Source organism: Cheilinus undulatus, linkage group 6 (genome assembly GCF_018320785.1).
Source record: "Cheilinus undulatus linkage group 6, ASM1832078v1, whole genome shotgun sequence".
Classification (NCBI taxonomy): Eukaryota; Metazoa; Chordata; class Actinopteri; order Labriformes; family Labridae; genus Cheilinus; species Cheilinus undulatus.
Genome location: NC_054870.1, coordinates 47439160 through 47467082, shown reverse-complemented (window position 1 = coordinate 47467082; position 27923 = coordinate 47439160). Strand labels below are relative to the sequence as shown.

Genomic DNA, 27923 nt, shown 5'->3' with positions numbered 1-27923 from the left:
TAAAGACTTCAATGTGAAGATTTTTTATGGACTAAAACTAGACTTAAATGTTTTGAGTTTTCACTGACTAAAACTTGACTAAAACTAAAAAGGTAAGAAATGACTAAAATGGGACTAAAACTTAAATGCGTGGCATTTAAAGACTAAAACTAAGACTGAAGTTAAAAATAGCTGCCAAAATTAACACTGGGCTTAACTTTGTAATGCTCAAATTTTGGGGCAATAATTTTGTTTCTGTGAGCTAAGTAGAATAATGTAAGCATCCAAAATGAAACTAGGATGTTTAGAAAAGCAGTGTTAAAAATTCCTTGCGCTAACTGTACTTAGGAAATACTTTTAAAAAATGACATTTACATAGGAATTAAGAATTTTACACCATAGCTTTGGCTTATGGCTGTTCAACATGTCTGGTTCTGCTCAAGGTTTCTGCCTGTTCAGTGAAGTTTTCCCTCACCACTGTAACTTTGCTTAATGCTGAGCTCATGGTGGATTAATGTTTAGTCTTTATAAATATTAAGACAGAGAGAACAGTCCAAACCTGCCCTCCTTGCAAAGTGTCTAGACAACTTTGGTTTTGAATTGCTGCTTTACAAATTTATTTTGATTTCTCGATCCACCAGCTGAGAACCCCTGTTCTAAATTAAACCTCTTTTTACAGCTCATGTAAAAGGAAATCATGCAATGAGGCAAGCTAGGTGTTTGTTACTGTTTTACAGATTTATTGTTAAGCAGCATCACATTGCAAACAATGGTTCATATGAATGCAACACTATCTTCAAGGTCCCACTACAATGTCAGCAAAGCAAACATTTCTCATAAAATGCAGAAAAGAACATCTACCAAAGCAAAGAAAGGTCATATGCTGCAGGAAAAACAAAACGACCCCCTTGGTGTTAATACTTTCAAGAGCAGACGTACAGTATTTACAGAAGACACGATTAAAAGCAGACTACTGTACATCTCTTAGCTACATTTACATTCTCTCACAGCCTTAATTTCCAGAGAAAAATAAATACACATCTGATTTCTATTACATAACCTTTTGCATGTCTTCAGCCTATTAAAATAATTCTGTAATCATAAAAATCTGGTACAGTATATACACATACATTAGATACAGGTGTGATTCTTACATACACACCTGTCGTTTAGCATTCTCTTAAATTGGACCACTGCTGCTCTCAGCCACACATTTGGTCTCTCTTCACATGCGAGTTTGTATTTGATGCTGCCATTCTGCAGGGCTTCTCATTTGAACCTGTTGACTGGGTTTCCAATGAGCTCCGGGCACTGCTCCTCGCCTTTTGCTATCTTGTCGCACTTCTTGAAGAGATCGTAGTTGATGTTGTCAGTGAGGACGCTGTCCTGTTTGTACTGCGGGTGCTTTGCAACAAACTCCCTCATCCACCTGGCCATGGTCATCAGCTCACCTGTTACGGATACACAGAAAAGTGAGAGTCAAGCTCAAAATCAAGGCTGCAGAGGGAAAACTAAAAAAAAACAAACACTACTAGAGTTCTTACCTGAGGCACGTTTCTTGATGAGCTTTAAGTAGTTCAAAATGGTGCACCTGGTGTCCACATCAACCTCCATGTTTTCCAGATAGCAGTTCAGGATCGGGATGAGCCCCTGAAATACCCCCTCCTGGTCATAAAATACAGAGCAGTAACCATTAGACACAAGATATCAGATATAGACCTCTCTTTTGTCCAAACGTAAACTTAAACACTGTTTTTTGATAAACAAAGCTGTTTTAAAGGTCACTTGTTATGCAAAATACTCCTTTTCAGGCTTTTCTAACAAAAATATGTGCCCCTGGTCTGTCCAATCCCCCAAGAAAACAAACTTTGCATCATTACGGTATGATGAGTTTTTACTGTTGCATTGTGAAGGTGGTTTACATAATTTAAACAAATGGGAAATTAATCACCTTGGAACATCACTAGTACATATGTATGGCTGCTCATCATCTGAAATTATAACTGTGCTGCTGCTCGTCTTGGACAGGACGCTTTTAAAAAGAATTTTTATTTTCACTGAGTATAGTTGCAATTCCTAAACTAAATACTCTCCTTAAATCACAGTGAAATTTTTAAAATCAAGTTAAGACTCTCACCCAAAAATAAAAATAGTTTACTTTTTAAAAAAGCTAAACTTGGTTTAGTCATTTATTTTTTTTAAGGCAGGAAAGGGAATTGATTTGAAGTAAACACAAGATACTTGTGCCATACACGAGGATAAGCACTCTGCAAAGAAATCCCTAAACCCAGTTAAGCCCGTGATACTGGCCCCCACAAGTCCACTGTGCAGACTACTGGGCTGCAGAAAGGCAGCACTTCTCCAGGGTTGCTAAGTAGAAACCCCCTTCACTGGTGTTTGAAAGTTCAAAAACCAGTTTGATGTCAGAAAAAAAGAGAGATTTCATTTTAAGGCCATTGGCAGGAAGTGGTTAATAAAAAAAGTGAAACCAGGTTAACAGAAGTAGGGCTCCGGAGGTGTAAAAATAGGAGCTGTCGAACAGTGTTTGCTGGTTTGAGATGCTCTTAAAACAGAAGAACACATAAATTACATCATAAGAGGAACTCCAAGTCATTTTCTTTTTAAACAGAAACATTGTTACTGTCACAGCATGATTCTAAAGACCTTAAAATAAGCTCAGATGCATTTTGCTGCTCAGCCTTCATCAAGAGTTTGTAGGCTTATTCTAATTGTGTCAGATTCAATTTGGATTCTACTACCAGCAAATTCTGTTTAGAAGCTCCTTTTGCCTACAGTTTTCTACAGCTGTGTTCAATAAGTGGAATAGGAGGTAACATTAGAAGATCCAGATAAGTAGACTACTGGCCATTAAGGGTAGATTAATAATGAAAGTCGTTCCTTCTCCATCCTAGGAAGAAAATGCAGCGTACTGCTGAATGATGCGCATCGGAGGGCACTGAAGAGTCAGAGACTACAAACAAGTGGGCATACTCTGCATTCCTGTAACTACACCACAGATTTTAACATTAAAATACAAATGCAGAATGTTTCTTATAATGTGACATCCTGAAAATTAATATAGCAAAAATCATATATATATATATATATATGTATATATATGTGTGTGTGTGTGTGTGTGTGTGTGTGTGTGTGTGTAAATATACTTTGAATAAGGATGTCCTAAAGGGAGTTAGAGGGCTTGTAAAAAGTTTTCATCCCCCTGGATGTTTTACCTGTGAAAGATTTTATCATGGCCAAAATAATTTATCTTTCTGGAAAAGGGAATTACAAACAAACCTCTTTACTATCAAAGTGAAAATAGAATTCTACAAAGTAATGTCAGTTAAATAGAAACATGTGAGGTCAAATAAGTGACTGCATAAATATTCAGCCCTTTAAAGTGACTGACATAATTCAACAGAGGTCCAGCCAATTAGTGCTAGTAGTCTCACAATTAGTGAAATGGGGATCATTTGAGTGCAGTGAATGTTTCTAAAGTCATTGGAGTATAAATACACCGGTCTCTTGTTTATCAGTATTCCTGGCTACCATTACACCATGAAGATAAAAGAACTCTTAGCAACTCAGAGAAAAGGTGAAAGGCACCAAATGCATCAAAATTGGGGTTTTGGCCATCAGACATGATGCTATGTTGGGCAGACACCAAACACTGTACATCACCACAAACACACCATCCACACTGTGAAGCACAGTGGTGGTAGCATCATGCTGGAGGGATGCTTCTCAGCAGCCAGCTTGTACAGGTAGAGGGTAAAATGAATGTGGCAAAATACAGAAAAATCCTGGAGGACGAATATTGTGAATATTGTGGAGTGGCCGAGGTAAAACCCCGACCTCAATCCAGGAGAGAACTGTGGCTGGACTTCAAAAAGGTTGTCCACACCTGATCCCTGTGCAACCTGACAGAGCTGCATATTTAACTTGTATCATAACTGGCTCATTAATGAAAGTCACATATTTAACTTGTATCATAACTGGCTCATTAACATTTTCATACACTAATTTAGATTTAAAGCAAAGTTTAAAGATCGAAAGTGAAGACAATAATCACCTTTCCATTGATAATGGTGTCGATGCTCATCAGCGTGTACTCCTCATTCGTGCCATCTGTCTCTATGCCATTCTGAGCAGAAGCGGCACCATCAAGGCCTGGGTTACAGCCTGATGACGGACAATAAAGATAAAGCATGAGCTACTCCAATCACAGACATTCACCACTGGGACCGACCTGAAATGCTTTTTGTTGTTTCACCCACCTTTAAAGATGTCCTTCCTGAAGTAAAACATACCCTCCTGGACAGCATTTCTCTTCTGGGCCACCTTCATGTTCTCATCAACCTGAAAGAGAAAGATGAAGGATTTTTCTAAGAATATCTTGATAAGGAGCTCAATGCAAAACTTAATTCCTCTAAAGCAGTTTTCTGCATTGTGTACCTTTGACAGAGGAATCAGAAAGTCCAGTTTATAGGATAAGATCACTCTGGTGAGCAGGACAACAAAGACGACGTAAGCAGCGTTTTCAAAGTCAGTCAGCTGCACCTGAAAAATACAAAAATAAAGCTTAACACATCATCAAATAACAAGGAGTTTGTTTGGTGCATTACAAGGAATACAGAAAAGAATAAAATAAAATAAAGTTTACATCTGTACCACTACAGTAAGGATTGGCAATAATTACTGATATTAACCAGTAAATTCATTTTTAAAAATCAAAGATTTTATGCAACTATTGGCTTGATTTAGGACTTTTGTTTTTCATTATTTTAACTAGTGCCTGATTGCAAGATTTCTTTTTTAATGATATATTTTTGGGCTTTTTATGCCTTTAGGCTGCATGTCCATAGCTGGCTATTTTTTGCAGTGGCAGCGCTCAATTCCAGACTGCATCTCCCCAACACTTACGGTTCCTACGTTACAAAAAATGAATTCCACTTTCCTCGGTAAAATCTGTAACGGTCTTTAAAAATAGCTCTATGTGCTTCATATTTCCGTATTTCAAGGAAGTTTCTTCCTGCAATTGTCAGAAACCCCGCCCCTTCTTGGGTTTGATTGGTAAGTTACTGGAAGTGACACTGATAAACGCAGCACTGTTCCAAAAGTTGGACAGTTTTCAACCGAGAGTGCTTTAAGCGTGGTGACAAAGAAAAGTCTGCAAGTTGATACAGAGAGTATTTTCTCCGCCCAGTGCGCTAATCACTCACTCACTCAATCAAACAATCACTCAGAGCACTGCCAGCACCAAAGACGGCCTGGGTGCATGGGACCAGAGGTTGTGCTGGACTTTTTTGTTGTCCATCATTTTCAAAGGCTCATTGTGCAAAGGCCTGAACACTCTGCATACTGACCTATATCCCTCTGTGATGCACTGAGACACCTGCAGTAGCCTCTCAGTGTGCTGTCAGCACGGAGACCGATGCGCTTTCACTGATCTACGGTGTCGAGGTCAGTGAGAGAGCCCACTGGCTACAAGATTTTATAATAGATTAAATAATTTCTTTGATAGTCCATGAGTGCAAAATGGAAAAGGTCTATGCATGTGTCTCTGTGTGTGCGCTGAAATGTAGGCTCATCCTCATGCATTCAAGTCCGTCAACATGACGGAAAGCCTTCAAAATTCTCTGTCATCCTTCAAAAAGAAACTACTTCTATTTTGGTTTAGTAAAGGGCTGAACAGTTAGTGCAGGATTGTGAAATATTTCATGGAGGTTTTCCACAGGTTTCAGTGTGGTAATTGTCTGTATTTCATGGACAATGTCATTTTAACACATCAACAACTTTTAAGTCTAAAATGCTGATGAAACGGTGTTGTTGGTTCTTACCTCCATGGGTCGGAACTCAACTCTCCAGCCGATATCAGAGTTTGAAGGTGGAGGTTTGAACCTAACCAGTAAATTCATTTTTAAAAATCAAAGATTTTATGCAACTATTGGCTTGATTTAGGACTTTTGTTTTTCATTATTTTAACTAGTGCCTGATTGCAAGATTTCTTTTTTAATGATATATTTTTGGGCTTTTCATGCCTTTAGGCTGCATGTCCATAGCCGGCTATTTTTTGCAGTGGCAGCGCTCAATTCCAGACTGCATCTCCCCAACACTTACGGTTCCTACGTTACAAAAAATGAATTCCACTTTCCTCGGTAAAATCTGTAACGGTCTTTAAAAATAGCTCTATGTGCTTCATATTTCTGTATTTCAAGGAAGTTTCTTCCTGCAATTGTCAGAAGCCCCGCCCCTGCTTGGGTTTGATTGGTAAGTTACTGGAAGTGACACTGATAAACGAAGCACTGTTCCAAAAGTTGGACAGTTTTCAACCGAGAGCGCTTCAAGCGTGGTGACAAAGAAAAGTCTGCAAGTTGATACAAAGAGTATTTTTTCCGCCCAGTGCGCTAATCACTCACTCACTCAATCAAACAATCACTCAGAGCACTGCCAGCACCAAAAGACGGCTATGGACACAGGCCGTTTTTGACAGACGAGGCCAGTGAATAGGATTAGAAACAGGGAAGAGAGAGTGGGGGAAAGGTGCCACAGGCTGGACTCAAACCTGGACTGCCCGGGTACATGGGACCAGAGGTTGTGCTGGACTTTTTTGTTGTCCATCATTTTCAAAGGCTCATTGTGCAAAGGCCTGAACACTCTGCATACTGACCTATATCCCTCTGTGATGCACTGAGACACCTGCAGTAGCCTCTCAGTGTGCTGTCAGCACGGAGACCGATGCGCTTTCACTGATCTACGGTGTCGAGGTCAGTGAGAGAGCCCACTGGCTACAAGATTTTATAATAGATTAAATAATTTCTTTGATAGTCCATGAGTGCAAAATGGAAAAGGTCTATGCATGTGTCTCTGTGTGTGCGCTGAAATGTAGGCTCATCCTCATGCATTCAAGTCCGTCAACATGACGGAAAGCCTTCCAAATTCTCTGTCTTCCTTCAAAAAGAAACTACTTCTATTTTGGTTTAGTAAAGGGCTGAACAGTTAGTGCAGGATTGTGAAATATTTCATGGAGGTTTTCCACAGGTTTCAGTGTGGTAATTGTCTGTATTTCATGGACAATGTCATTTTAACACATCAACAACTTTTAAGTCTAAAATGCTGATGAAACGGTGTTGTTGGTTCTTACCTCCATGGGTCGGAACTCAACTCTCCAGCCGATATCAGAGTTTGAAGGTGGAGGTTTGAACCTAACCAGTAAATTCATTTTTAAAAATCAAAGATTTTATGCAACTATTGGCTTGATTTAGGACTTTTGTTTTTCATTATTTTAACTAGTGCCTGATTGCAAGATTTCTTTTTTAATGATATATTTTTGGGCTTTTTATGCCTTTAGGCTGCATGTCCATAGCCGGCTATTTTTTGCAGTGGCAGCGCTCAATTCCAGACTGCATCTCCCCAACACTTACGGTTCCTACGTTACAAAAAATGAATTCCACTTTCCTCGGTAAAATCTGTAAGGGTCTTTAAAAATAGCTCTATGTGCTTCATATTTCTGTATTTCAAGGAAGTTTCTTCCTGCAATTGTCAGAAGCCCCGCCCCTGCTTGGGTTTGATTGGTTAGTTACTGGAAGTGACACTGATAAACGAAGCACTGTTCCAAAAGTTGGACAGTTTTCAACCGAGAGCGCTTTAAGCGTGGTGACAAAGAAAAGTCTGCAAGTTGATACAGATAGTATTTTTTCCGCCCAGTGCGCTAATCACTCACTCACTCAATCAAACAATCACTCAGAGCACTGCCAGTACCAAAAGACGGCTATGGACACAGGCCGTTTTTGACAGACGAGGCCAGTGAATAGGATTAGAAACAGGGAAGAGAGAGTGGGGGAAAGGTGCCACAGGCTGGACTCAAACCTGGACTGCCCGGGTACATGGGACCAGAGGTTGTGCTGGACTTTTTTGTTGTCCATCATTTTCAAAGGCTCATTGTGCAAAGGCCTGAACACTCTGCATACTGACCTATATCCCTCTGTGATGCACTGAGACACCTGCAGTAGCCTCTCAGTGTGCTGTCAGCACGGAGACCGATGCGCTTTCACTGATCTACGGTGTCGAGGTCAGTGAGAGAGCCCACTGGCTACAAGATTTTATAATAGATTAAATAATTTCTTTGATAGTCCATGAGTGCAAAATGGAAAAGGTCTATGCATGTGTCTCTGTGTGTGCGCTGAAATGTAGGCTCATCCTCATGCATTCAAGTCCGTCAACATGACGGAAAGCCTTCAAAATTCTCTGTCATCCTTCAAAAAGAAACTACTTCTATTTTGGTTTAGTAAAAGGCCGAACAGTTAGTGCAGGATTGTGAAATATTTCATGGAGGTTTTCCACAGGTTTCAGTGTGGTAATTGTCTGTATTTCATGGACAATGTCATTTTAACACATCAACAACTTTTAAGTCTAAAATGCTGATGAAACGGTGTTGTTGGTTCTTACCTCCATGGGTCGGAACTCAACTCTCCAGCCGATATCAGAGTTTGGAGGTGGAGGTTTGAACCTAACCAGTAAATTCATTTTTAAAAATCAAAGATTTTATGCAACTATTGGCTTGATTTAGGACTTTTGTTTTTCATTATTTTAACTAGTGCCTGATTGCAAGATTTCTTTTTTAATGATATATTTTTGGGCTTTTTATGCCTTTAGGCTGCATGTCCATAGCCGGCTATTTTTTGCAGTGGCAGCGCTCAATTCCAGACTGCATCTCCCCAACACTTACGGTTCCTACGTTACAAAAAATGAATTCCACTTTCCTCGGTAAAATCTGTAAGGGTCTTTAAAAATAGCTCTATGTGCATCATATTTCCGTATTTCAAGGAAGTTTCTTCCTGCAACTGTCAGAAGCCCCGCCCCTGCTTGGGTTTGATTGGTAAGTTACTGGAAGTGACACTGATAAACGAAGCACTGTTCCAAAAGTTGGACAGTTTTCAACCGAAAGCGCTTCAAGCGTGGTGACAAAGAAAAGTCTGCAAGTTGATACAAAGAGTATTTTTTCCGCCCAGTGCGCTAATCACTCACTCACTCAATCAAACAATCACTCAGAGCACTGCCAGCACCAAAAGACGGCTATGGACACAGGCCGTTTTTGACAGACGAGGCCAGTGAATAGGATTAGAAACAGGGAAGAGACAGTGGGGGAAAGGTGCCACAGGCTGGACTCAAACCTGGACTGCCCGGGTACATGGGACCAGAGGTTGTGCTGGACTTTTTTGCTGTCCATCATTTTCAAAGGCTCATTGTGCAAAGGCCTGAACACTCTGCATACTGACCTATATCCCTCTGTGACGCACTGAGACACCTGCAGTAGCCTCTCAGTGTGCTGTCAGCACGGAGACCGATGCGCTTTCACTGATCTACGGTGTCGAGGTCAGTGAGAGAGCCCACTGGCTACAAGATTTTATAATAGATTAAATAATTTCTTTGATAGTCCATGAGTGCAAAATGGAAAAGGTCTATGCATGTGTCTCTGTGTGTGCGCTGAAATGTAGGCTCATCCTCATGCATTCAAGTCCGTCAACATGACGGAAAGCCTTCAAAATTCTCTGTCATCCTTCAAAAAGAAACTACTTCTATTTTGGTTTAGTAAAGGGCTGAACAGTTAGTGCAGGATTGTGAAATATTTCATGGAGGTTTTCCACAGGTTTCAGTGTGGTAATTGTCTGTATTTCATGGACAATGTCATTTTAACACATCAACAACTTTTAAGTCTAAAATGCTGATGAAACGGTGTTGTTGGTTCTTACCTCAATGGGTCGGAACTCTACTCTCCAGCCGATATCAGAGTTTGGAGGTGGAGGTTTGAACCTAACCAGTAAATTCATTTTTAAAAATCAAAGATTTTATGCAACTATTGGCTTGATTTAGGACTTTTGTTTTTCATTATTTTAACTAGTGCCTGATTGCAAGATTTCTTTTTTAATGATATATTTTTGGGCTTTTCATGCCTTTAGGCTGCATGTCCATAGCCGGCTATTTTTTGCAGTGGCAGCGCTCAATTCCAGACTGCATCTCCCCAACACTTACGGTTCCTACGTTACAAAAAATGAATTCCACTTTCCTCGGTAAAATCTGTAACGGTCTTTAAAAATAGCTCTATGTGCTTCATATTTCTGTATTTCAAGGAAGATTCTTCCTGCAATTGTCAGAAGCCCCGCCCCTGCTTGGGTTTGATTGGTAAGTTACTGGAAGTGACACTGATAAACGAAGCACTGTTCCAAAAGTTGGACAGTTTTCAACCGAGAGCGCTTTAAGCGTGGTGACAAAGAAAAGTCTGCAAGTTGATACAGAGAGTATTTTTTCCGCCCAGTGCGCTAATCACTCACTCACTCACTCAAACAATCACTCAGAGCACTGCCAGTACCAAAAGACGGCTATGGACACAAGCCGTTTTTGACAGACGAGGCCAGTGAATAGGATTAGAAACAGGGAAGAGAGAGTGGGGGAAAGGTGCCACAGGCTGGACTCAAACCTGGACTGCCCGGGTACATGGGACCAGAGGTTGTGCTGGACTTTTTTGTTGTCCATCATTTTCAAAGGCTCATTGTGCAAAGGCCTGAACACTCTGCATACTGACCTATATCCCTCTGTGATGCACTGAGACACCTGCAGTAGCCTCTCAGTGTGCTGTCAGCACGGAGACCGATGCGCTTTCACTGATCTACGGTGTCGAGGTCAGTGAGAGAGCCCACTGGCTACAAGATTTTATAATAGATTAAATAATTTCTTTGATAGTCCATGAGTGCAAAATGGAAAAGGTCTATGCATGTGTCTCTGTGTGTGCGCTGAAATGTAGGCTCATCCTCATGCATTCAAGTCCGTCAACATGACGGAAAGCCTTCAAAATTCTCTGTCATCCTTCAAAAAGAAACTACTTCTATTTTGGTTTAGTAAAGGGCTGAACAGTTAGTGCAGGATTGTGAAATATTTCATGGAGGTTTTCCACAGGTTTCAGTGTGGTAATTGTTTGTATTTCATGGACAATGTCATTTTAACACAACAACTTTTAAGTCTAAAATGCTGATGAAACGGTGTTGTTGGTTCTTACCTCCATGGGTCGGAACTCAACTCTCCAGCCGATATCAGAGTTTGGAGGTGGAGGTTTGAACCTCATTGTCTGCCAGTTAGTCGACTGTAGGTTCTACAAGAGGAAACCTTTGGATGAGTCACTAATGCACTGAAGTCAGAGCTGTAATTTCTGCTTTCACATGTCTGACTTTGTGGAAGTCACTGTAGGAGCTCAGGTTTCTTACCTCAAAGTGATCAGACTCGTTTTCATCATCCAGGTGAATTTTCTCCTCAAACACTGACAGCGGATCGCGGATAAAGAGGTGTGCTATGTGCTGGGCCAGAAGCTTGTCAATTCCTGCAGACAGAGAGCTAAAAATTTATTTCTTCACTGCACATACATTATCTTTATCTACAGATGACAGCATTACAGAATTACTTTAGTTCTTTACATGTTTTTCTAATTGACCTTACCTGCATCAAGCAGCTGCTTGTTGATCTCCTCGTCTATTGTCAGATCGATGTCGTTATACTTCTCACCACAGCTGGACAGGTAGCTGTCGATCGAATCATATCTCGACTTGAAGATCCTGTATTTGTTGTTTTTCAAAGGCTGCAAATAAAAATCCCTTTTTAAACAAACCACGTAAGAATAGAAAAATGTACTCCAATATATTAGTGTTTTTGTGCTTTGAGAAGTTTTAAAGAAGTGAAATCAAAAAGCATGATTCTACTTCATGGATGTTTTCATCGTGATTACTATTTTAATAAGTTCAAGTTGGTTTCAGGAAACATCTGCTTTTCATCTGCTTAATGAAGCAACTAACCTGAATTATAATTAAATGTAAATGCAAGATCCATTTCTCAGAGAATATTAACAAGTCTCAGAGATTGAAAACGAGTTTCTGATGTCTGATTAGATAAAAAGACAACGACAAAAGCCAAAGGGTCAGACTTTACAACTTTACATCCCAAAAGGTGAACACTTCTATTGACTAAAACGTGTTTTTTCCTCCCGTGGATCTGGTTTTTCAGGTCAGTCTGCTCACCTTGAGTCCACGTTCCTCCTGCGTCCGATCATCCACTGAGGCAGAAATAACTCCCCAGCGACAATCAATATCTGACACGAAGCCTCTGTAGAAGGGCGAAGCTGCACTCAGTGCCATCTATACAAAACAGAACAGAATTCTGTTAAGTCTCATCAAATCACATGAAGAAGAAACAAAACCAACTTAACACGCAACTATGATACTAAATATGTTCACATTAAGGTTACTGAAATTTTTAATAAATTACACCACTTGATTTCACATTTTTAAACCAAATATTTTTTTCATTATCCTAGCATCTCATAAATCTATGTCTGATGAAGAAAGACTCAAATTTTTGTTTACTCACAGTGTTTCAACTTGCACAATTTGTGCTGAATGCTTTTCAACAGCATAAGAGGACACTTTATATTTGACTAAAGCTGCTGTCTAATAACAAGTGTAAAGTCTAATTGCTAATGAGCAACATTTTGTTAATACTTGATTTGTTCCAGTCTGATATGTACTGTGATAAGTTGCTCTCATCTTTGCTTGACTGCTCTTATTTGTTTTGTATTTCATTGTCTTGTAAGCCCATGAGGGCTGGGCACCTCTTTTGGTGTATGGCACGATGAAATAATAATAAATAAAACAAACAAAAACATAACGATGCAATAGTTAAACTCATGTCTTATAAAAAAGAAGGGCTAGGGACACTTCGTTTATTCAGACTGCCACTTCAAGGCACAATATTTACAACTTTGAGACGTTGACATGACATTCTAATGTCATGGAAACATAATGGGGGCAGAGTGATCCCCCTCTGTGCTGGCATTAGAGGTAGTAACAGGCACACAGCCAGATATGATCAGCAGGGCCAGTGGGGAGTGTAGAACCCTGTCTGTACATGTCTAACTGCATGTATAAGTGGAGCTCCTGCTGAGTCTCTCATGCTCCCACAATGCTATAAAGCACAGCTGAGTGACACAAATACTACACCTTTGCAGAATCAATATGAATGTTAGCGCTATGGCGCTATTACAGGAACACACCTTGAAAAAAGCAGTGCTTACATTGCACAAATCAGGGTTCATACACATTTCCAAGGTCAAATTCAAGCACTTTCAGTGGGAATTTTCAAGCTATTCCAGCACCTCATGGCTTTGGCAAGTACTGGATTTTTACAAATACATAAACAATTTTAAAAATGTTTTCACTTCCTGGTGTGAAAATTGGTATTATGCAACAAAAGATCAAAATTATGTGCACTAAAAGACTGGCTGAAAAATTACAGGAAAAAATAATATTGTTTTCAACAATTTTGTATGACAATCTGAATGTGATGATCTATTGAAATAATAAAGACTGATAGCTTTAGTTTACTTGTTTACTGCTTGATATTCTTCCCAAAAGAAGCTTTGATTTTTCCAAACAATATTTGAATAATCATTTCACAAATTTTTACATGTGGAAGACAATCCAATCAATGTTAATTTCATTGACTAAAGTTATGACTAAAATTGTTTGTTGACTACCTTTCTTTCCACAAGATGAGACTAAGACTAGCTTAAAATAGATCTTTGTTGACTAAAACTGATGAAAAGTAAGTTTAGCTATTTTTGAAGAGACTTAAATGAGACTCGGTATAAGGCATGATAAATTTGTAGCTCTTCGATCTCTCCGCTGTGGAAAGCAGGAATCCTAGGTTTGCAGGGTACATTAAACATACTAGTATAATTTGGCACCAGATTCATAATGAGAGGAGAATAAAAGTTTTTACTACAAGTTTTGACTAAACTGTAATGACTTGCTATTGACTCCAACTTGACTACATTTTTTTAGTTTTAGTCAACTAAAACTAAACTAGGGTAGAAATTACTTCAGTGTGACTAAAACAAATGATCACTTTATCCTTAAGACTGGAACCAACACTAAACAGCTGTCAATATAAACACTTCATCCTATTTAGTGTTCTGTTCAGTCAGATAGCTTCTTTTATCATGTGAGGTATAAAATTACACTTTCAAGCACTTCAATGCAAAAAACCCAAGCATCATCCAAACTTTGAAAATCCAAATACTAAAATTAAAGCATTTTCCAGGTTTTCAAGCACCTGTGTGAACCCTGACAAAAACACGGGCAAGGTTTCAGAACAGTGGTAATTCATTTGTGCAATTTAAACAGTGTGCAAATGTTTGCTTGCAATTATTAGAAAAAACAAACAAAAAAAATAAAAACTACCTCATTGGGTGATTAAAACTTTTAGTTTTGCTGCCGTGGTATGAAAACAGGCATCCATATTGATGAATTTTTAATCATACCAAAAATAAAATGTTGGTGTCAGAAAACACACATAAACTTCATTTTACTCGCTGTGTTTGTGACCTACTGTCTTCTCGTATTCATTTTAAAATATGGTAGTAAGTTAATAAATGATTTGTTGAATAAGAGCTATGGAGGAGGTTCAGTAAATGATCCAATCATATGACAAGAAGCACACTGTTTATTGATCTACTTACCACGATGGGGCAGAATGTAGCCAGTTGGTCATAAAGGTACCTCGCCTCGTCGATGCTACAAGCCTGGAATGTCACCTGAAGAAGCATCATAAAAAAGTCTGAAGTGCATTTATAGATCACTCATTTGGATTGTAAAAGCAGCAATCACAACTGTGTCAAAACAGTCCAAGTTATGCCATCTTTATTACATCAGTGTGAAAGCACGATGGCTGTTAGAAATGTTCAGAGACGTGCAGCAGTACCTGCAGACAACAGTTGCCCATGCCAAAGCCCATGGCATCCATGTAGATGTGATCAGGCAGAGCGGCCCTTGCTGCTTCACCGTCGTCCTCTGGAAACTCCTCTACAAACGGGGATGGGGTGCACTTATCTTTGAAGACTGAAACAGAAATGGAAAATGTCAGAATTACCCTCTCATCCTTATGCTTCACACTCTAACTGAAATCGCCTCTTTGGAGTTAAAATATAATGTTAATGCTTTTTGACACATTTTCAGCAGTTTTGTCAGTTAACCATGGGTAAATGTCTTGTGTTAGGCCGTGTAATCTTAAGCCTCTATGTCATTATCATGTGAATTGCAGGTTTGTTTACATTTGAATTGATGTAAGCAGTCAAGCTAATCTGCTTTTAAAACAAACCTAAGCTGTATACTTTGCTTGAGTGAATTTGTTGTTTATTTAAATGCTTATGGGCAGGATAAGATGTGTATTTATGTTGGACGGTGTTCCAAGTCTCTCTGGTGCAACAAGCCTCACTTCACTCAAATGTCCAGTCAGAATTTAAGTAATGAGGTATCTTTAAAGAATAATTGCAGCAATCAGACTTACTTGGCACATTAATCACAACTTTCTCTCCTCTTCTGTGTCTTATGTTTCTTGTGAGGGTGCTGGAAAAGTAAATCCACACACAAAACAACACACGCTTCATTATCCATATTCATAACAGGATTCTGTATGCAAACATGAGTGTTTACTGGCACCTGATACTGGATAAAACTGACACAAAAACAGCCTCTAAAGTCATAGTTTTATTTGACAATCAAGCCATCATAACTAAAGAGTCAATACTCCTGCTTCTAAAGTAAACAGATATGATTTTCTTATTTAAAACCACGTTAATGGACTGACAAGGCATGCATAACTGTGAAGTCTACCTGAATCTCGGGTGTCTGTTGATGGCTTCATCAGGGAAAAACAGCGACTTTGACACTCCCTTTTCAACAGGAGTCGGTCGGTGCTCCGGTTTGGTGAAACCTGGGCAACCTAACCTACAGAAAAGGATTAAAAAAAAAAAAAAAAAAAAAAAAAAAAAAAAAGGAAAACATATGAATGCATAAAGAAACTACTGTTGTTAAACTTTAATCTACTAGTGACCTTCTCAATACAATGTTTTGTTAGAAAAGTGTATAGTTACAGAAAATGTAAACTTCATTAAATGTTGTGGTAGTTACAGTCCCCTGAGGAAGGGAGTGCCTCCGGACCCCCTATCTGGCTCCTTTTTGACTATCTGCTCCATATGTCTGTGGAAAGCCCTGCCTTGAACTTTTTTTGACATTTTGTCATGATAAAACTTTAAATTTCAATGGGGTTTAATGATTTATTTATTAGGGTTGTACAGTGCCTATAAAAGTCTTCACCGCTTTGGATGTTTTACCCTTTTAGTGATTTTATAAATCAATCATGGTCAGTATAATTTGGCTATTTGACACACACACAAAAAACTCTCTAATATCAGAAGAAGACAGATTAATTCTACTATTCAAGCTAGTATTAAGTGGATGCACCTTTAGCTGCAATTGCAGCACTGAGTCTGTGTGGATAGTCCAAGAACAGGCTTGCACATCTGCACACTGCAATTTTACTCCATTCTTCTTTGCTGAACTGCTCAAGCTCTGCCAGGTTGCACATGGCTCTTGTGTAAACAGCCCTTTTCAAGTCCAGCCACAAATTCTCAATTGGATGGCGATTAATCTTAAAACTCTCATAGTTAACTTGTGGCATTGTAATCTGTTCTAAATGTACCATATAGGAATATTTCTCAAGATTTAAAAACCCTTAACATCATGAGTGGACAAAAATGATTTCTTTATACAACAACAACAGATAATGTCTGAAAGTTCTCTGGATTAAGCTCAAAGATGTCAAATACTCAAACATATGCTGAGAGAGCATAACATGGTTAACTCAAGTTAGTTAGGAAGTGAACTCCTCTGTTGTTCTCAGCAGCTTAACACATAACAATAAATCTCATGCATCACACATGTACCCCAAGAACATGGTCAGTTAAGTTTTAAATCACTTAAAGATCATTCCCTGATCCCTTCACAATAAAAGCAGAGAAATTCAACCTCACATGGGGGAAATAAAGGCCCACAGAAACAGCCCTTTACACCAAGACGGCTCAAAAGTCTCCTGTAAGAGCATATATGAAGACGAGAGAGCCTTTTAGTATTTTATTTACAATAATGGCTCTCAAAGAAAGTTTGTAAGTGCAGTCGTCCTCCTCAATATTGATCGGCCTGCAATCTGTAGCCACCCATCCAGCAAACACTGTTGCTGGCAGACTTGTCTGAGCGTCTCTGTTGTAAACAATCCAGCATGGCCTGCCTTTGGCTAGAGAAGTGGCCCTCTACATTGGTGGTGTGCTTGGCCATGAAGAGGTATGGGGTATTTAAGACTCTACGACAGTAGAGCAAATAACTTAAGTTTTATCTGGCATGATCTCAAAGCTAAACTTCGATGCTAGCTCTCACTGGCCACCAACACAAAAAACTACCCAACCTCCTACTGCCACCCATTTTCTTGAGAAAAATGAGGACTGAATAAAGAAAACACTGTGAGAAAGAAAACTGGAAAGACAGAGGCAGGGTAAGAAGCCCTATCAGGCAAGAGCGCACTCCCTTGCTGGGTAAGGCTGTATGTCCCACCCATCTGCTCTGAAGTACAACATAAAAGGACGACGGGTAAAATGAACCTTTCTTATGATCTTCTTCAGTCTCATCTCACAATTATCAAGGAGTACATATGATAAATAAAGTACCTTGGGAATGAGGTGATGGTGCAGAGTGTTTCATTCTGGTTCAGGACTGATGAGGCCTCTCGTCGTCTCTTCCCCATGTTTCCCTCCACCGTGTTAAACTCTGACATGGTCCCTCCGTACGGCTGTCCTGGAGTCCCCTCGATCATGTAGCTGCCATACTCTGGTCTCCACAGTGTGGGGTGACTGCAGGAACATTACAAGTATTGTCAAACATTCTGTTTTTATAGGGCAGCATGGTGAAGACACCCTTCTTTCTATCACAATGACCATGACAAAAATGACTCTGGCTCAAACATCTGTGGAACCAGTGTGATGTATTTGTGCCACAGAGTGCGCTTGTTGCCGTGTGTGACAGAGGGGCAGTAACGAGGAATGCATCAGCTCTACTATTCCCACTGCCTCTGGTATTTCCCCTGGGTGAAGTCGGCTCCACAGATGCAGGCCGACGTCATGGACGAAGAGCAAGCATAACACTCTTGAGCTTGTTCAAACAGATTCACAGAGCCTGCAGAGAATTCCTCTTTTTAGAGAAATGTTACAACAGTTCAGGCATTCTCAGGATGAGCTCTGAATGTTATTGCTGACAGAGATCCTGAGGCAAAACATCCTCCCACTACAGAGATTTAAAGCACTTTGTCACTGCAATTTATCTGCATCAGCCGATATTTAACTTGACATGCCAGCTAGACTGGTTCATATATACAAGGCTTGAATATATTTCACATTCATCTGGGAGACTTCACAAACGGGCGTTTGGGAAAAAAAAAAAAATTCTCAGAAAATGATGGATGAACTTTGTCTGTCACATTCCCCATGGGCCAATCAGAGCAACAAGACAAAATGAGGTAGAGGGCATGTGCAGCTCTGGTTAGTAATGTGAGCTCAACAGGCAGGTGCTGCTAAATTTACAAATGATGGAGCTTGTTGGTTGACAAAACTCATGCTGAGGCCAGCAGGGAGAAGTGCATAAACATTTTCTCCAAGCTTTCAGTGTGGTTCCTTGCTGCTCTTTCAATAACGAAATGCTGTCCAGATCTGATTTTTTTATAAACGGTCCCTAAAGCTTCACCTGCGGCAGTAATTGCTACAGACTTGCAATAAACTAAAGCCCACCAGTAACCTTTGCCAAAATTTAAGCCAAAGCAGGTTAGCAGAAGGGCGAAATCATATAAAGCTGTCAAAAAGTGGTAAAGTGGTTCTCTGCTCTCCTTTTAATAAAAAAATGTGGTCCTATTTTGATAAAACTACCACTTTACTAAAGGGGTGTAATGGTACACACAAATTCTGTTTCGTACGTACCTCAGTACCTAAGTCACAAACGGTTGTTTTCAGCACAGTAGGAAGAACACGGCTCATTGCAATGATTAAATCTCTACTGTGAGGCAGTGCTTTGATAGGGGGATGACTTCTCATTCGTTGGAACAGGAAAACCGGTCAGGTCGGATAACTTTGAGCTCTTATAAAAATATACAGAGATCCTAACAATTTGCTGAGGACCAACTGATACCATCTGAGCTTACAGAGCCTGACAGACCTGTCACGGGTGAAATCCAGGTGTGTAAAGACAGCAGAGACACACAGAGCTGCTCAGGGTTTATCATTACACACGTAGGACTGATATGGACGTGCTCTGTAGAAAAATCAGAGGGTATTTATGGTAGAGCAGATACTTGTATGTAAATGTCACCAATTTGTGGAAAAAAGGAGTAAAATTAAAAACTTGTCTAACTGGAAGTTTTTGTGCATGCAAGCGAAAGCACACAGCATGTTTATCAATCATCTGATGTCAAACCAGTGTTTCATGGATGATGTATTTGACATTCAAAGCAGAATATAAGCTTGTAGGCAAATTCAGTGTATGGGAAACATGATGAGATGGCACGTGTGACTGCAGGGCAGCACAGCCCATCTCTGCTGTACTCTATACCTGCAGTTTACACATCTATCTTTAAATTAGAGCCAGTGTAGACATGTTTTTACCTTTCTGCTGTTTGCACTGATTCCGATATTAACTTGGGTGTTACTCACACATTAATGTACTGTAGTTGATTTTACTAGCACATCTACCAGAAATCACATGTTTTTGCTGCTGCTGCAAAATCTGTACTCAAAACAATTAAAGGACCTTTTTTTTTTACAATGCAACACCTTGTCTAGTATAAAAATATCAATCCTGTGAGGTTAAATTATGTCAACGAGTCACCTGTTGCACATGAACAGGTTTAACCATGCATGAAGTTGGGCTGGCCGTAACATTATCGGAGTATAATCATTTCAAACACATCTGTGATGTTCTGAAAACATTCTGATACTTTCATCTGCTTCTGAAAAAAGCTCCTGGTAACCTTTGAGGGGCTACCTTGCAAAGGAACATTATTTTAACCTCGAACACTTTTCCTTGGAGCCTGGGTCTGCTGAAGGTGGCAATGCTGTCTAGGCCGTGAGGTTATGTAGGTAAGACAAAGAATGTCCCTGTGAAGGCATGGTGGGTATAGAGAGGTAGCACGCTGGAGATCCCAGGTCTTTGGAGGGGTTGCAGAACTAAGGTGACAAAACACCAGCAAAGCAGGGTTCCCACTTGACAACCCTGAGTGAGTGCCAGCTTCTTGCTGCCCGTTGGTCTGCATGGTTGAATTGCGGGGGCTGATGTTAAGGGCTTAACTGGGGTTAGGGTTCTCTACACTGAGCGCTTATCCCTTTAGTAGGGCAAAGTATCTTGTGTATACTTGCATAAAAAAATAACATCAGACAAAAACAACAAGTATTACATGAATTCACAAGATTACAGAACTTTTTTTCTTGATCTGAAGACACAATATGTAAATGTTTTACCTTGAAATGTCTGAATTATAAAAGAATAACTAAACCTTAGTTAAGTATTTTTTTAGTTTACCACAAATATTTCCATCAGTTTGAAGCCAGAGATATCCATAATTGTTATAGTTGTAACAGGACTTGTCCTTTCATGGGGATGATGTTTAGCCTGTACCAAGTTATCAAAAGTCCAAAGAAATGATGATATGTAGACTTTTGCATTAGAAATTAAAAAGAAAAGAAAACGCCAGCTGGTTTCGACCTTCACAGGGTCTTTGTCAGGGCTTGTTGGAAACCCTAGGGAGGTCAAAACCTGTCTACAGACAGCCCTTCTTCATACTTCAGTCTTTAAGAGCACCTGGCTTTTACCCAGAGTTCACTACACAACAAGAGCACATGGTAGCATCCTTACTTACCCCGTGATATTGATGTCTCTGTAGACTTTTACATTTTTATAATACGGAAGCAGGCAGTGTATTTGCATGTTTAATGTTCCTTGGTAGGCAAACAATAGTCCATGCCCTCAGATCACCTAGCAGGACACCATTTCATCCGATACCACTTAAACTGGCACACTGGGGCTTCTGTATGTGTTGACACTGATAGCCAATACAGGTAAACATTATCTGGCCTCAGGATAGCTTTACAATGTTATACGGTGATAGCACAGTGCAGGGACTCATACTGTAGTTTAACACTGTTTATCCATTGGAACAAGGAACGTATGTGAAGGTGTTTCACCAGGTTAAGGGGGGTGGCGTAGCGGGGAGTCACTCCCACGATTCCCCACAACCTTCAATGTCATCTTTTGTTACTGTTTTGATTGTCTGCAGATTTTAGATACAATACAGTTGCAGTGCAGTGCAGTTAAAGCTAAAGCCACTCTTAATACACAAATACATTGCATTTTGTAGGGCCCTGTTTATATTTTCTAGCTCAGAGTAAGTTCATGGTAGTGTAGTGTTCTTGCTGATGTATGGTGGATTCCTGCTGTAGTGATTTGTCTCCCCTTGGGTAGGACTTACCCATCAATATAAAATGCAGAAAGATACTCAGATAATAGATCAGGTGCAGAAATATCAGCACCATGCACCAACTGGGAAACGTCTTCTTTACAAAAAACAAGTCTCTATTGAGCTGCCACAATAGATCTAGTAAATCACAGATCACACGGGTGAACCTGAAAGTTCATGTTGAATTCTTCTATGACAGAGATGCCAATTAAACAGCATTATCATTACCTGAGAGGAGGTGTTGACCATAAGAGTGCTTCATACTAGTTGAGTTGGGTCTTGCCTCTTTAACAACGCATGAATGGTCTATGATTTTGTTAAACTAGATTTAACTGAACCAGTCACTCAATAGCTCACTTTTATCCATAACAAGCCAAGAACTTATAAAAGCACTGCCAAAACTGTTGGGGCTTGAGGCATGGCATTGGTTAATCCTCCTTCAGTTAAAGAAGCGTTCTGTGGGAAAGTTCAACAATACGAGTTTGAGAATGTGTTTGGAAATAAAGTTAAAGCTTCTTTCAAACAAAGATGGCTGCATGTTTGTAACATAACCAGCTGTTGCTGATGTTCTTCTGCAGAAAGCGTACTTACTTGGGGTTTATCTTTTCGCCCTGCTCTTGGAGAGTCTCCAACACATCTCCACCATTCAGGACGATTCGAACTTTCTCGTCTTTGTCATCCAACTCCACCAACATGTACTCGACCTTAAAGTAAATGATTAAAAACAAACAGGGCACATGATCAATACACTGACACTGATGTATTCTTTCAGCGCACCCTTACAGGACTAAAGCTGGTTTTAAACCCATGTTAGACTACAGAACAAAGTGTACATTTTCAAGATCCCACAGGGAAGCCGTCACATCAACTCCAATTCATCAGCTATGTTTCCTTGACTTTGACTCTGCAACCCTGTAATCCCCTGTCTGAACGAGGGATTAATCTATAACAACAGCATTCCACATTGTTGGAAACGAAAACACTGAAGCACACGGAAGTTTTGTAGCCTGGTGGGCGGCAAAAATGAATTGCAAATAGTGAGTTATATTCTGAACAAAAGGTTTAAGTCTCAACAGGCAAAAATCAGACTTGCATAACTTTACATGTTGTATAATAGGGCTCGGCAATGTGGACCAGAAAGAATATCTTTGCAAAAGCAAAAGGAGTTCTGGGTCAAACCTACATGGGCAACATGCCAAATGTTACACAGGCACTTTAATGCCAACTGCATAATGCCAACATGTAAAAGAAAAGATGACATAGAAATAAACGTCACAATTCCACATTAGACTTAACATCTCAAATAGATTAATAAGCATATCACTGATATGAAAATTTCGGAAAATAATCTTATTGCGATCTCTTTCCCCAATATTGCAATTGCGATTTGACATACGACTATTCCCTAACTTTGTTTTATTCCTAAACAAGGGCTGAACAGTTCTTTTAAAGTGTCTAATTCTGATGATTTTGACTCGTATTGCAAAATGGATATGAACTGTTGCACTGAAGGGTTTTTGTCATTCTCACATTTAATAAGAAAAAAATACAAAAAAAGAAGGTAGGATTTTTTGTAGACTATTTAAAAAAATGGCACCTAATGGCATGATATGTCATGCATAACACCTCGCTGCTGCAAAAAATAAATAAATAAATAAATAAATAATAATATAGTATTTTGACACAATTTCAGGTCAAAGAAATATTGCACCTTTTGCTATTTGAAAATTGCAGCAGGCCCAATTGCAATTTAATCAAGTTTTCGATTAATTGCCCAGCCCTATTTTCAATCACAAAAAAAAAAAACTCCAGAGACCTCCTGCATGCAATCTGAATTGTATTAATCTGTTGCAGACGTTCAACACATTTGTGCTCTTTAGAAACTGTTCAAGAGCTTTTAATAAAAAGTATGAATGAAGATTTGCAGTTTTAAAGCTTCAGTTCAAAAAACAGACTGTATCGTTTAAACACATTTGACCTTACACTTCTGGAAGATTAATGGTAGTGTTCAAAATTAACATTTAAGTGGTTGATGAACATTTTAGGATTTAATGTATGTAAGCAATGTTTCCTACAGAGCCGTGAGTAAATAAATAAAAGAATCATGCATATGCAGAATGAAATGAATGTTGGATGACTTCTAGCAGCCAAGCCTTCATATTTTAACATACTCTATGACAAGCTTTATGATTTAAGGTTCATCCAACAGGCTTGTGTTTCAGTAGAACAGCATAGGCATTTGTTAGACATTTGAGATATATTTTTCACGAGAAGCAGTAATAAACTATATTTTCTTATATTTTGCATTCTTACATGTCAACTCAATATTTTTTTTCAAACACTATAAAGATTGATGGATCTAAAGTGTATTTTTGATATTATTTTTGGTATTATTTTTGATACCATATGTTTTAAAACTTTCCAGCCACCCTTACAACTACATCTACATCATAAGAAAGGTGCTTACATGAACTGTTACCATTTGTTTTAGACTGTTTGCAGGAGTCTGCTCAGACTTTTAAATAAAAAAGACCCAATATTTGGAGGCCAAGACCCAATCTTTTTTGCCATGGTATCAAAACAGGTCTTTCCATCATTCAGGTTTGACAAAAACTGCCAAAAAAAAAAAAAAAAAAAAAATCTATTCTGATATTGTGACAACACTGATGTCTGTTTAACCTGCAGTTTAGTGACATAACTTTAAAGTTTGGTCAATATCTAATACAATTTCCAATAGGGTTGCACAATATTGGGTTTTTGCCGATATCCAATATGCAAATGTTGACAAAAATAATATAAGATTATAACAATATCAATACAGATGTTATAATGTAGCTCAGGCCACGACCTTCAGACCTCAAAACACACAATTTAAAGTTTGAGGATGAACAGATTAACACATTTTGGTCCTTTAAACACACTACAAAGTATCAGGAATGATGATGAATAAAGAAAGAGACTTCAGCTTACATAGGTCTGTTAGTCCAGCCTAAAACTCCATTTACTTATATGTTCATAGGGCCAATATTTACAACTATTACATGCAGATTTTCACAGCAAAAATAGCAGTTGCAAATATCTGCAGATACGAACATTTCTGCCACTATCAATAAATATTTTTTTGTAGCTATTATCTGCCAATACCAACATCATACTGCTAATATTATGCATCCCTTATTTTCGAAATGTTAAATACTTTTCCATACTACATGTTTTGAAACAATTCAGTCGCCTTTATGCTGATGATGTAGCTTTAAAAAAACCTAACTTTATTTCATTAGACATGTGTACAGCAAAGGACTGAGTCGTTTAAAAAATGCAGGCAAACTCCTGCAGCTGCCAACCAAACTTTAGCCAACTTATTCATGAAGTTTTGAGAGGGAGGTTGCTTGTATTTTTGGTAATTGGAAACAAGACTACTAGTACGACATGGAAGTTTCAAATTGTGGTAGCATGATAACTCTAACAGCAGCATAACCTGCTTGTGTAGAAACAAAATACCCTCTAAATTTTGTCTTTACATTTCCCCATTTATAAGGCTGTCATTTTCATACTTTTTAATACCACATGATGACTTAAATGTACTGAAACTTTAACATCTATTACATCTGACAGGCTCAAATGAGAGTAATGACTCCATCAACAAGGCCAGCAAACTCCTGCACACTGTCAACATTTCAGTACCAAAACATTGCAAACAACTGAGACAGTGTGCAGGAGTTTGATTGCAGTTTTTAATGCTTTTAATTCCGAATATTGCACAGACAGGTCTTCAATTTCTAGTCTGTTCAAAACAGGTGTGACTATTTTATTAGTGCAGTACTGAAGTTTAAAATCTAGTATGGTGACAACTCTAAACCCTGCTGGTGCTGCAACAGCATATCTTCTATTTAAGCTTATCTATGAGTTAATCTGACCATATCCAATAAAAGGCCATTATTGCATCATTCACAGCTACCATGTCGGACTGGTTAACTGCAGCAGCACAGCTCTTTTCACATCTTTGCTTTTAAAAACTAAAGATTTCTTACCTCGTCCCCCCATTTGAGCACATCTTTCTGCCGTTCCTTCACCTTGTTGTAGATGTTAAGAAACTGAATGATCCCGTGCTTTCTGATGTGGTCAGCATACTTCCTGGTTTCTTCCCAGTTCAGTGGAGACCCCTGTGACAGTAAACCCATCGCACTCACAGGCTAGAGATGTAAACCGACGGCTGGCTGGTGTCTCTCTTGCTGGATGCTTTATATAAAACTTGCACGCAGAGCGTTAGCTAGCTAGCTAGTTTGTCCAACTCGTGCAGAGCTAGCATGAAGTCTACCTAACGGAGGAGTCTGGATCCCACCGGGGCTATCAGAGGGTTTCACACGCTGATGTTAAGTCTCGTGGTGTTGCTAAGCAGAGTGACCTGTCGGTAACCTTAGCTGGGCATCCACATGAGGAAGGCCCCTGCTCATCACTTGCTAATGTCTGGTTAGCTCAGTAAAGCACACCAGAGGCTGCTACCGCTGCTGCTCCGGAAAAACCCGAAGAGCCCACCGGTTCCCGTTAGCCTCTGCTCCGTTGACGGCTACACCCTGAGGCTGTGGAGCTCTGTGATGGAATGACAGCGACGTGAACCGGTACGTACTGTATGTCGTTGTTGCCAAGCCAGTCTGCCTCAGAGTCGGCTATGTGTTGAACATATGAACGCCCTCCCGGTTTCACACACGTGATGCCGTCAGGCGGAGCGGAGAACGGGGTGACGTCTCCATGACTCAGCATTCTTCGCTTCATAGGATCCTCCCACTGGCTGTCAATCACATCGGGTAGTTATGCGACGTTCAGTGCCGTCGTAAACAGCAAAGTCATTATAACAAGTCTTTCAGGTTTACTGGAACAGTTCAGAAAAGATAAAAAACATAGCAGAGAGATAAAAGAAACAGATTAAGTGCAATCAAAATAGCAAAGTCATCACAGCAAAGGCGTTCCTCCTTTAGTAAAAAGGCAAAGAGGGCAAACAGTGTGTAGAGTGGATGAACAATAATTTTTAGAGCTAAGGTTAAGCATTTAACTTCTCAAATTTCAAATCTAACTATTGTTTTTAAACTCGATTAACGTTAGAGGATAAATTAGGCTTCTCTTTTAAATACTGAGGGACTGACATGCTGGAAATATATAAATACAGGCTGCATGGTAGTTCAGTGGTCAGTGCTGTTGCCTAACAAGAAAAAGTTTTCTGGTTTGGTTCTCAGTCAGACTCAGACAGGGCCAGGTCTGCCCACAGAATTGGCTGGGGATCTGAACAACCCCCCCCCAAAAAAAGACCCCTCTGAGTCGTGATTATTGATGTTATCAACATATGTGTTGGATCAGTAGCATTGTTGCTGGCATCCTGATTAACAGTTACCTCATTCTGAACTGAAAAGTGTGTCAAAATATTATTTGGTTCTGATGTTGAAATTATTTATTTATGTGACTTTTTAACTATATTCCAACTTTTTCAGCCCATTTTGCCACTTCTTGTTGCCATTTTGCCCCTTTCAGCCCAATTTTGCCGGTTTCTGCCCATCTTTGCCAATTCTTTTGCCATCTTAAGTCAATCTTTGCTGCTTTGTCCCCATTTTTGCCCATTTTAATCTGTTTTTTTTTCAGCTTTTTTTGCAACTTCTTATTGCCCCTTTTGGCATATTTCGCTGCTTTTAATCAAATTTTGCTGCTCTCTGCCACTTTTGGTACTTTTTTTTTACCCTTTTAGTCAATTTCTGCTTCTTTCTACCCCACCCTTATTTACCACGCTTTGCAACTTTTTGCTCTATGTTGTATTTACCCCTTTTCCCCCTCCCTTGCCTGTTAATTTCAGGGGTTTTTTTGCCACATGTTGCCCTTTTTGATACTTTTTTTTGCCACTTTTAAACAATTTTTTTGCCCAATTTTAATGTTTTTTGCAGCTTTCTGTCCTTTTTAAAACTTTCTGTTGCCCCTTTAGCACTTTCTGCCACTTTTTTGCCTCTTTTAATCAAATTTTGCTGCTCTCTGCAAATTTTGGAAGTTCTTTTGCCCCATTTAACCAATCTTTGCTTCTTTTTGCCCATTTTGTAACTTCTTATTGCCCCTAATCCATATTTTTTGCCACTTTTTTGCCACTTTTAATCAAATATTGCTTCTTTCTACCCCACCTTTTTTACCCAACTTTGCAACTTTTTGCTCCTTTATGTTGTTTTTACCCCTTTTGCCCCGGCCTTGTTAATTTCAGGGTTTTTTTTTTGCCACTTGTGCCCTTTTTGCTACTTTTTTGCCACTTTCAATCAAATGTTGCTGCTCTCTGCCACTTTTGGTACTTTCTTTTTACCCTTTTAATCAAATGTTGCTTCTTTGTATCCTGCCTTTTTTACCCCACTTTGCAACTTTTTGCTCCTTTATGTTGTTTTTACCCCTTTTGCCCCCCCCCCGCCTGTTAATTTCAGTTTTTTTGCCACTTGTGCCCTTTTTGCTACTTTTTGCCACTTTTAAACAATTTTTTGCCAAATTTTGACTCCCTT

General features: G+C 39.3%; 1 protein-coding gene across 2 annotated transcripts; it reads right to left on the bottom strand.

The window, feature by feature from the left end:
- Positions 1–698: 698 nt before the first annotated feature.
- Positions 699–26234, bottom strand: gclc (glutamate-cysteine ligase, catalytic subunit). 2 transcript variants are annotated; one of them, XM_041789493.1, is made up of 16 exons: positions 26033–26234; positions 21997–22109; positions 17579–17761; positions 15693–15806; positions 15367–15425; positions 14782–14918; positions 14540–14614; positions 12042–12158; positions 11467–11605; positions 11238–11350; positions 11033–11125; positions 4435–4539; positions 4257–4338; positions 4052–4161; positions 1524–1644; positions 699–1430 (listed from the first exon to the last, which is right to left on the bottom strand). In XM_041789493.1, exons 2-16 carry the CDS (start codon positions 22098–22100, stop codon positions 1249–1251), a joined length of 1734 nt encoding a protein of 577 aa, XP_041645427.1. In that variant the 5' UTR covers positions 22101–22109; positions 26033–26234; the 3' UTR covers positions 699–1248. The 2 variants fall into 2 exon arrangements, with proteins under 2 accessions (XP_041645427.1, XP_041645426.1); XM_041789492.1 differs by having other exon boundaries at positions 25437–26233.
- Positions 26235–27923: the final 1689 nt, after the last annotated feature.

What these genes read in the sequence shown, in the direction of transcription:
- gclc (XM_041789492.1), bottom strand. Translation starts at nt 25,586, where the DNA reads ATGGGTTTACTGTCACAGGGGTCTCCACTGAACTGGGAAGAAACCAGG. An exon ending in CAAGCAGCTGCTTGATGCAG is followed by an intron (nt 11,351 to 11,466) that starts GTAAGGTCAATT and finishes CTCTGTCTGCAG; the next exon opens with GAATTGACAAGCTTCTGGCC. An exon ending in ACACCATTATCAATGGAAAG is followed by an intron (nt 1,645 to 4,051) that starts GTGATTATTGTC and finishes TTTTATGACCAG; the next exon opens with GAGGGGGTATTTCAGGGGCT.